Source organism: Pteropus medius, unplaced genomic scaffold (assembly GCF_902729225.1).
Source record: "Pteropus medius unplaced genomic scaffold, Ma_sr-lr_union100, whole genome shotgun sequence".
NCBI lineage: Eukaryota > Metazoa > Chordata > Mammalia > Chiroptera > Pteropodidae > Pteropus > Pteropus medius.
Window position 1 is genome coordinate 9,394,241 of NW_024349799.1, and position 10,365 is coordinate 9,404,605.

Consider the following 10,365-nt stretch of genomic DNA (forward strand, 5'->3'; position numbering starts at 1 on the left):
TCCTCACTGGCCACTGGAAAACATGAGAATGGGTTTTGAATCCCAAAGTGTTTATATGTTGGGGGCCTGGCTGTGGATTGGACTTGTGTTTGCAGGAGGCGGTGGAACCTGGTCCAGAGGTGGATACCTATTTCATAAAAGATGACTAATAAAAAACAACTTTCTACAGGCACTTCCTGGTTTTCAAACCTCTAATGGAGGTTTCTTCATATGAGTAACTGGCTTCATGTTTGTGCGGAGAGAATTTACTGCCTGTCAGTCTATCCTGTACCATTCTGACCCATCTCGTTCACGTTGCTCATATTTTGGTGAGTTATTACTCTGCCCCTCACCTTCTTGCCAGGGCCTAGATTAGAGGACAAGGTCGGGGCTGGCGAGCACTAGCTTCCTGCGCGATAGGAGACTCCGGCCAGTTCCTTCCTGGTGCTGAGGGCGCCGAGAAGGGGAAAGCATGACTCATCTTTCCGTTCCCCCTTTTCCAGTCCTGGGTTCACAGTGACCACAGTGAGAGGAGGAGGGGAAGCGAGTTCCTGGAGGGGTAGCCCTGGCCTCTTCTTGAGTGGGCCAGACTGTATCCACAAGGGGAGGGAAAAAGTGAAGAATGTCCTGCGTGGCCACATCTCCCCTTTCGGTGTCCCAAGTGAGTCAAAAAGACCTATGGTTACCATCAGTAGATTGACCATATACTTTTATCTCTTTTCTCCCTTGAGACCCCACTAAAATGACAATAAAGAAATAAAAGAATATCAATCTGCAAGGACAAAGAGATTAGGAGAGTGACGACGGTGGGTTAGTCATTTCTACTACTTTAAGTACCTTTTGGGTGTCAGGCAGCAGCTGGTGAGATGAATGGAAACTGAGGGACGTGGAGGTCAGATAGTCAGATGACCTGAGTGTCCATAGTCCCATCTCTGCAATAAATTTTCAATATGGCCTCAGGAACTCAGTTTCTTTTTTTCTGAGACTCCTTTTTTCCCACCTGGAATATGAAGAAAATATAAGAAATAGGGAAACATGTGGCATGTGCAGGGAATTGCAAATATCCAAATGTGCAGGAATTCATGGAGATGTAACATGAGAAGCCATGAGTGTCCACATGAGCGGCTTTGACTACATCCACTCGGCAATGGGAAGCCATTGCAGGTTTGTGAGCTAGAGAGTACAATCAAAATAGATCATCCTAGCTAACCTTCTATGGTTATATAATACATGTTGGCCTCATGATTTTAATACACAGATTTGGCCAAGCTACTTTTTCTTGAGCACCTACTATGTGCTACTTATTGCAAGCACTGCACGCAATGGCTTCACGACCTGGCCGTTCCGTAGCTGTACAGTCGTATCTCTCTCCAGCCATTTCCTCGCTTTTGTCACTCTCCTTACACCCCACACTCCAGCTCTGTCTGGCACCTCTGAATGAATGTGCTCCTTCATGCCTCACTGCCTGCACACAAGCCCCTTCCTCTGCTGGCGTGCCCCTTTCCATTCAGCCCTCTTCAGGAGGCTCTGCTTGAGGAACATTCCCCTGGGAGGCCTCTCTGATGCCTTGGGGAAGCTCCCAGTCCTCCCCTGTGCCTTCCACATGGCGCACACCTACTGCTGTCCCTTAAACTGGATGGCTTTTACGTTTTATCAGTGAGTCAAAGAACAGTGGCTGGAGGTCAGTCACCGCATTTAATTTTCTTCCCTGGGGCTAACTAAGGGCCTAGAAAATAGCATGCCATTGGAAAGTGTTGAGTGATTGAAAAAATTGAAATAGGAAATATCTGAGCCAGGCATAGGAGATCTTATTTAGTTCTTATTGCATATGTGTGAGGCGCTATTTCCATCTTGCAGTGGATATGTGACTTGGGCGAGTTTATGCGACTGCTAATTTGCATAACTGAGATTCAAAGACAAGTGTGTCTCAGTCCTGGTCCAGAGCTTTTCAGCTCTGCCGTGCTCTGGGGACAGTGGCTACATCCCTGGATGGAAAGATGTGGGATCAGAGAAGCCACAAACAGGCCACTTCCTCTCACTCACTTTTCTGCACTTCTCAGAGGGACAGCTCCTACTCATTTTTTCAAGAATCTTATTTTCTCCTGCACTTGAGGAAGTTTCCCTACACCTGCACACCACCCAGAGAGGTGAGAAGAGGCATTTTCCATGTGGTCATTAGACTTGAGTAACCCATCTCTTCTGGTGACTTCCCCACCTCTGCACCAGGACCTGGAAAACCCCTCCCAAGCTTCTTTCAAATATATAAGCCCTGGGCATTGCAGGATGGGCCAGGGGAGAGCTCTTAGCTTCACCAGATTCATCGAGACCACTCCAGAGAAGCCTGAGCCAGAAAGTCTACGATGAAGCTCATCACCGTGGCCCTGTTCTGCCTGCTGGCGGCAAGAATGTGGCTGCAGGATGTGGACGGCATGAGCAGTAAGTGGAGTTGGGGACACTTTGCTTCTCCTTGGGGAGGGAAGAAGCTCTGGGGTTGGGGCCAGGGCTTACTCTGAACTCACTGCCTTCATTCCCTCTGCTCCAGGAAGAATTCTTCCTGAAGAGGAGGAATAGAGGACTTAGATGGGTTGTGGGCAGAGGATCAGTAGGAGAACCGTGAGTCTGGGCAAACCGACATCTGAGTCACTACCTTCAGCAAAAGGAGGCCCTGTCTCATCCAGACTCTGCAGACTGATGGAGGGAAACTGTGAGGTTATTAGACCAAGCTGGGGGGCCTGAGGTCCAGAGGTAGAACTGGGTCTTGCTTCCACGGTGTAACAGATAATTAACAGAGTCTGAAGTCAGGACCTGGGACTATAACAGTTGGCTAACGTTAGGCAAATTACTTTACCTCTCAAACTTGGGTTTCTCCATCAGTAAAGTGGATTGATAACGCCTACCTTCTAAGGCTGTTGAGAGAATGCTGACCTAATACTAAACACATGAAAGGGGATGCGTAAACAGTCAAACCAGGAGGAAGGAGCCAGGATCGGAATGCAAGTTTTTGGAGCGTGTAGTGTGGGAGGGGTGTACAGATGGCACAGTGAGGGTTGGAGATCAGGACAGAGCTGAGGACTAGGAGAGGAGGGCATTCTAGAGAGTGAATAGGAAAGCTGGCTGGTTCCTGGAAGCACTCTCCTTGTCATTTTATGAGCTTACTCTCCTTGAACAGTTTCTAATCCTGCCCCAGTTTTTTGAACCGTAGTTGTCCTGCATGCACCAGGCTCACCACGCCCCTGGGGACGGGATCAAGAGCCCTTGAACTCCAATATTGGGGCAGAACCACGCACTAGTGGTGGGATGTCAGAACTGGAAGAGCCATTAGAAATCAGTCTAAAAAGTCTTATTTTACAGATGAGAAGTCTGGGGGCTGGGTGCGGGTTCATCTCGATCAAAGCCACCAGCTGGTTTGTGGGGAGCTATGATCTGAACTTGTGTCCGGACTCTGCCTAAACACAGAACTAGGTGGCTGATAAGACAGTGCTGCACCAGGGCCCTCTGCATGTGGTCCCAAAGCCTGGACCTCACCAGGAAGGGTTTTGTTGGTGGTGGTGGTTGTTGTTTTTAAAACCATCCTGAAAAAGGAACGAAGTCCGGTTTGAGAAATGAATGCAAACTATTTTCGTGCTTCTCTTCTAGTGCATGTGTCGTCCTCCACTTGTTGCTTCACATTTGTGAAGAAAATGATTTCATTGAATAGAATTCAGTGTTACAGAAACTCCAGTTCCTCCTGCTCCAACCCTAATGGTCTAATGTGAGTGTCGTTCCCTGTTTAATCCCTGACTTCCTCCTGTAGAGAACAGAAACCTGCTCACCTAAAATTAGAATAGGAGACGCTAGATGGCAATGTCCCACCAGATTAAGGTTTCTGAACCCTGCCAGAGCAGCCACCAAAACCTGGCTGCAGAGCCGAGTGTGGGCACTAGGGGGAGCTCCGCACTGCCTAGCAGGTGCCAGAAGGGATGCACCTGTGTTCCTGCAGTGGCTTGTGTTTCTTGGAGCTCCAAGGCGCCAAGAATTGTATCCCAATATTTTATACCCAGAGGAAGAAATTGCTTAAAAGTTCTAGGCTTTACTGCGTAGTGAAAAGAGTGAAGGGGTCATGATTAGTTCTTGCCTCCAGATTTGCCAACCTACAGTCTTGGGTGACCTTAGGCAGGTAAGCCTTCTGCACTGCATTATGCAGGTACTCCTTTGCGCTCCTTATCTGTGAAGTGGAGTAAATATGGCAGCTGCATCATAGAGTAATTATGAAGCTTGACTGAGGTAGCTTACACTTGCCACTCAGCATCTATAAGGCACATTCACGTATATTGTCTTGGCTAACTATCTTGTGGGCACACATTTGCATTATCATGAAAACTGAGATTTAGGGTGGTAGAGAAAATTGTCTAAGATCATCTATATAATAAAGGCAGAAATGGTCCAAAGTTTGGACAAAGTTTGGACAATAGCCAAGTTGAGGGACGGTAAGATTAGAAAAGAAACACACACACACACACACACACACACACACACATCCAAAAGATGAGAGTCCCAGATGTACACAGATACATGAAAAGATAGAGCAGAGGAGCTCCCCAAGATATTCTAGGAGGGGAATTTTCCATGCTAGCTAATCCTCAATGTTTCAGCCTTCAGCTCTACGTTGATATATATACCAAATCATAATCTCAGGGAAAGAGGTCCAGGAAACATAATTTATTAAAGTCCCCCTGAAGCTTGGGCGTTCCTCCTGGTGTGCAAGCCACAGGGAGACCACAGAGAGAGCATCTCAGGGATACCCAGTAGCAACTAGAGGGAGATGGGACTTGTGTGTGGCTCCCAAGGGGTGACTCAGTGCCTTCTTTGTTCCCTGCCCACAGACTGAAGATGAAAGGAGGCAGAGAGAGCTGTGCCTTGAAGACAGACCGATGGATTAAGAGTAGTTTACAAAAGATAAAATCCTGCCCGTAAACGAAAATGTGATCGAAATCCTTTCCAAGCTAGACTCTGGAGACCATGTGGCTTTACCCACTCCACAGCCTCCAATGCTACACCAATCCTTCCATACCAACTTTGCTGGGTCACGAAGGGTCTGGCGGGTCCTGATAAGCTATGTCGTCTCACTTTATATCTTTATATTATAAAATCTTCCATTCTTGCCTCCATGTTCCTCCCCACAGGGATTTCAGGGTGCAAACTTGATTGGCATTGAGGAGCTGGGGCCAGGGGCTGGAGGAGGGGATGGGGAGACATGTTGGAACTGATGTCCCGAGAACTGACTTCTTGTCAATAAAATCCAATAAACTACTCACTCCTTTCAGATGACTGTTTTTGTCTGGGGTGGGGAGAGGTAAGCATTGACTCAGGCTGTGATGCAGCGTTTCTTATTCCAAGTGTGGAAGAGTGTAGCAGCAAGCTGGTACCCAGGGCTGGGTCCGCATTTGGTGGCAGGACACCCTTCCTCCCTGACCAAAGGGTTTGGTGGTTGATGTTATGCAAAAGTCACAAGAGCTGGAGAAGATCTTGCGAAGTCACCTGCCTGTAAGATGTTGCTAGTCTTATTTTATAGATGAGGTGACTGAGGGCTGGAGAGGGACATAGACAGGCCTGACAGGCAAGTCGAGGTCAGATCCTGCCTCTTGGGCCAGAACTCTTTTCCGTGTCCCACGTTGCCAAGTAATTGCTTGACACAGCATGGCACTAGAGAGACCCTGCAGAGTGGGTTAGCAGGGCCTTCTCTTTGGGGAAGGTCCTGGTGAGTACCCAGCATGGGTAGGTCTGGGACTGATAGAGATGCCAGCTCATCTGGAGGAGGGAGGCAGTCTCAGGAGACTACTGGGTGGACATAGAAAAAGAGACAATCACAGGCTCCAACTTCTACAATGCTGGACTCCTGGGAGAAGAGCAAGGGAGGGCGATAAATTTTGGGTCTCAGAATTGACACCTCAAGGCCAGCTTGGTGGCCATAGTGGAGAAGGTTTCATGTCCTGTCTCTCCGAATTTCTCCCTCTTTCTCCAGCATTCAACATGTCACACATTTGACCCATTCTTCTTAAACTGCCTCCCCGCTTCTGACCCCATGACTGCCCTGATTCACTTTACTTCCTCTTGCCTGGACCCTTATAGTAGTCTGCTCTCAGTTCTCTCCTGCCAACTCTGTCCTGCCCACAGCCACAGGCTACTCTTCCTGGTATCCCCCTGCCTTAGGCATCTTTCTCCTGCCTTCAGGATTAACTTCTTACTCCTCACCTTGACATTGCAATTCCTCTATAACCACACCACACCCTTCCTTTCTAAACATCTCTAACATTTCCATTCTGGAACTAAACTCTGACCGTGTGGAAATATTCCTTCCAAGCCCTCTCCCCTCTTTTCCATCCTGCTCCTCCTCTTGAAGGTAGAGCTACGACCATGCTACATCCTCCAAGGATGATGTTGTCCCATCTTCTCTGTCCAGTCTGATGCTAACTAGGACTGAGTCATCTGACTTTCCCCTGGGGATCAGGTGCATGCAATGCGTATTACTCCAGGATGGAGAACTGCTCAGAGTGGGAGACATGGGGGCAGGGAGAATCTGATGCTGGGACTAGATCCACTGTTCTAGAATATCCTGGACCCAGGTAAGCCAGACCCTCCCTAATACTCAGATGAGCCCAGGCGAGCCATAGCCGAGGCCTCACTCTATGGGTTACAATCCTCTAGTGCCCTATGTCATCTACCTGCACCTCGGAGCACCCCCTACTGATTGGGAGTTTCCCTCAAAGAAAACACCACTGTTGGAGATTTTAAACAAAATGTATTCTCTGCAAAAAGTCAGCAGTCCTAAGATTGCATTCATCTTTCCATAATAACGTACTTAGTTAACAACCCCTGACATTCACAAGGTACTCTCCTCCCTACATGCAGTAGCCCTTCATCCCTATGATTCTTACAGAGGAGTTAAGCAGAAGAGAGACCGTGCCTGTAGCTTACAGGAGAAGGAACTGGGGCTCATGACAGGAATCGACTGGGGCTCGTGACAAGAATCGACTGGCTCAAGATCCTGCTTAAAAAAAAAAAAAATCACCGATATTCAAAATAACCAAACCAGCAACAATTCAAGTAATATTAAATATTTCTTAAGACATAATATATTTTGCATCACAAAACAGAAAGCACCTTATCCGAAAATTACAATAAAATTAGTCCAGGTTATAGACGAGAAGGCTGGAGGAGAATCGTCATTTCTCATATTCTGGCTTGGTCCTAGTGCGGCTGGAAGAGTTCAGGTCCTCTGGGTGTGAGATTTTTGATCCAGGTATTTCACATAATTCTGGACCCACTTCTTCTTTGCGTCGACACAGATGTCCTTGCCCAGTTTGGTTCTGAAGCTGTGGATGAAGGAGTGCCAGCACAGTTAGATAGAACACTTGAGGGCTTTACCTAAGAGAGGGCAACCTCCTTCCAGGAGGAAGGAGGGGTATGGAAAGAAGTGGCCTCTGGAGGAAGTTGCTGCTTTTGCCACCCTGGAGGAAGCTGGCCTGGCACCCACCGAAGCCGCTGCGAGGGTATGATCTGGCACCCATTCAGGAAGCAGGCTGTGGGACGTTACGGACCCTCTCTAGGCCTAGTTTTGATGTAATAATAGGGGATTTGGATTACATAGTCTGGTTAGGTCTTATTCCCTGAGTATAAGACCCCAAATTAGTCTGATGTCTACCTTCTGGGGCAGAACTTTGGAACAGGGGCTATTGAAGAATGGAGTGGGGTGAGGTGAGGTGGGAGTGGACATGAGCAGGGTTCTTCTACCCACATGACAGCTTTCTGGGCACACCGGCTGCTGGTGATTCGATAGCTCTTCAGCCTCTGCCCAGGGATCTTCTTATTGCTAAACATGAAACAGCAGCTGGACAGGGCACTGAGTGCATCTAGAAATGAAGTCACAAAGAGACATCCCTTTAGGAGAAGCTGAGTTTTTCTCAGCTTGGCTGAAGCAGGAAGTGTCTGGCGGAGAAGGAAAGCAAAAAGGTAGAGTGAGTCTTACCCACCCCAGGTCCAGTGCTCCTGCCTTCGGCCATGAGTGGGGTGGGACCCAGAACAGATGGCTTAAGATCTGAAGTCAGTTCTCTCAGCTGCATGGTAGGTATGTAATGCTGCTGACTGGGGGAGGCCAGGGTGGCAAGTCCTGGACACGGTCCCCAATCTGCAGAGTTTGGGAAAATAAGTAGGGGCCATAGAAAAGGCCTTGGATTTAGGCAGCTTGGGCTTTATTCTGGCTCTGCCTGGGGGAGAGATAGGACTCCTATTGTCCCCAACCCTGGCATCTGCTTTCAGTCTTTAAAGCTAGATGTTAAAGTGAAGCTCCAAGGACCCCCGCTGCTCTGATAGGCTGGGAAATGGGGTACTTTGGCTTATGGCTTCCTAGAGGGAGAGAGAAACAGAGAGGAGATAGAGAGAAAGAAGGAGGAAAAGGAATTACCTGGCTGAGCCAGCACCTGGATCCTGAAGGTGGCCACCATGAGCAGCAGGCACAGAAGGGCTACAGAGACCTTCATGGTGGAGGGTGAGGACACAAGCTTCAGAGCGAGAGGTGTTGGTGTCTCAACCTCTCTGTTCCTCTGGCCTCTCTGCCTCCCTTTTATAGGAACCAGAGGGTTGGAGATCTCAGAGGGATATTTGCCTGGGCAGGGCCATGGTCAAGTCAAGATGAAGAGTGTTTCTGAATCTGCTGAGCCAATGGCTGGGCTGCCAGAGAGTTTTCCAAGAAATACAAGAGGGAAGCTGTGGGCTGCAGCAGGGTAAGCACTGCTTCCTTCCAGCCTCCCAAACCACAAGAAGGAGGTAGGGACACAGATGTGCTGCCACTGACCGTAGGAAGTGACCCGAAGAGATTTCCACAGCCTTACTTTGTCCAAAATGAAAAATAACTCTTATAGAGAAAGAGCACTGTTTAAGGGCTTCATACGTATTATGCATTTAGTCCTAATAGGATCTAGACCACTATCATCATGCCTGCTTACAAGGAAAATCATTGAGGTGCAGAGAGATTACATAACCTGACCAAAGCCTCATGGGATATGAGTGGTAACACTGAAAAAGAAGCCTGTTTGCCTAGAACCACCAAGGCAGTCAAACTTTGATTTAGCTGCAGAAGTCTTTTTTCCAAGTTTTATGTGGACGTCCCATACTTGAGACAAATCGAAGCCAGCTTCTGGTGAGAGGGCCTTCTCCCATCACATATTGGTGCCCTCTTCTGTACCTCGAGCCCGGGTGGATATTGTTTGCAAACCACTGATATGTCCAGGACCCTTGTTTTCAGGAATGACTACTGAGTTTCTAGAGCTGTTGATGGGAGGGGGCGTGTGCCTGGGCTGGGGGAGGGGAAGGCAGCGCCGCAGCGGGATCGGGGGAGGCGGGGAACAACGCGGGCCTCCCATAGAAAACGGCCGGGCCCTTTGCTGAGGTTCTCGTTCGTCACGCTCACTCCTGGCTCCCACGCTCTGCTTACTTTTTGTGCCTGCCTGGAATACTCTCCTCTCTGCTTTCCATCCTTGCCAGTCTTCCCATTCCAGCAAAACAAGCCCAGTGAGAGTAAAAAGCAGAAAATGAAGAGCCAAGATTAGTGACACTGAAAAGAATATATAATAGAAATCGTTGAAGCAACCCAAAGTCGGTTTCCTGAAAAGCTGAAGCTCTCTTGAGACAGACCATGAAAAAAGGAAAAAAAGTACCAGTAGCCAACAACGAAAGTAGAAGAGGCCACCACAGAGCCTGCAGACACCAAGAAGAAAATAAGAACCCATGCCAATAAATTTAATTTAGATAAAAGGGATGAATTCTTCCAAAAATATAACTCACCAAACTGTAAAAAAAATAAAGGAAGGAAGGAAGGAAGGANAAGAAAGAAAGAAAGAAAGAAAGAAAGAAAGAAAGAAAGAAAGAAAGAAAGAAAGAAAGAAAGAAAGAAAGAAAGAAAGAAAGAAAGAAAGAAAGAAAGAAAGAAAGAAAGAAAGAAAGAAAGAAAAAGAAAAGTAATTCTGAAACTATTAAAGAAATTGAATCAATAAATGAAAATTTTCCCACAAAATATCCTCTGGGCTCCAAGGGCTTACACAACTGAATTCCTCCAAAGTGTTCCAGGAACTAATAATTCAAATGTTACATAATTTCTTCCAGAGAATATCAAGAAAGCGTGCACTCTTTAACTCATTTTGTTAAGTCTTACATAACATCAACACAAACACGTGTCAGCAACCACACAAGAAAAGAAGGCTGCAAGCTTGTCCCTCCAGATACACATTTCATTCTTTTTCATCCTCTTCTGTGGCCTGGGAAGCTAATCTGTGTGGATCACATCAATGGGATCACAGGTCCTCTGGCTTCAGATTGGGTTTGGACACTGGACAGCCCCTTAGAGAACTGGAA

The 10,365-nt window shown here is 47.6% G+C and overlaps 2 protein-coding genes across 3 annotated transcripts; one reads left to right on the plus strand and one right to left on the minus strand.

The window, feature by feature from the left end:
* The first annotated feature begins 2,339 nt into the window (after nt 1–2,339).
* CCL1 (C-C motif chemokine ligand 1) lies at nt 2,340–5,019 on the plus strand. Its single transcript, XM_039886518.1, has 3 exons — nt 2,340–2,415; nt 3,616–3,730; nt 4,842–5,019. The coding sequence occupies exons 1-3, from the start codon at nt 2,340–2,342 to the stop codon at nt 4,930–4,932; spliced, it is 282 nt and encodes a 93-aa protein (XP_039742452.1). The 3' UTR covers nt 4,933–5,019.
* A 2,085-nt stretch (nt 5,020–7,104) lies between these two features.
* LOC120621162 (C-C motif chemokine 13-like) lies at nt 7,105–9,556 on the minus strand. Of its 2 annotated transcripts, XM_039886520.1 has the most exons (5): nt 9,449–9,556; nt 8,420–8,685; nt 7,985–8,143; nt 7,754–7,868; nt 7,105–7,331 (listed from the first exon to the last, which is right to left on the minus strand). In XM_039886520.1, exons 2-5 carry the CDS (start codon nt 8,493–8,495, stop codon nt 7,226–7,228), a joined length of 456 nt encoding a protein of 151 aa, XP_039742454.1. In that variant the 5' UTR covers nt 8,496–8,685; nt 9,449–9,556; the 3' UTR covers nt 7,105–7,225. The 2 variants fall into 2 exon arrangements, with proteins under 2 accessions (XP_039742454.1, XP_039742455.1); XM_039886521.1 differs by lacking the exon at nt 7,985–8,143.
* Nucleotides 9,557–10,365: the final 809 nt, after the last annotated feature.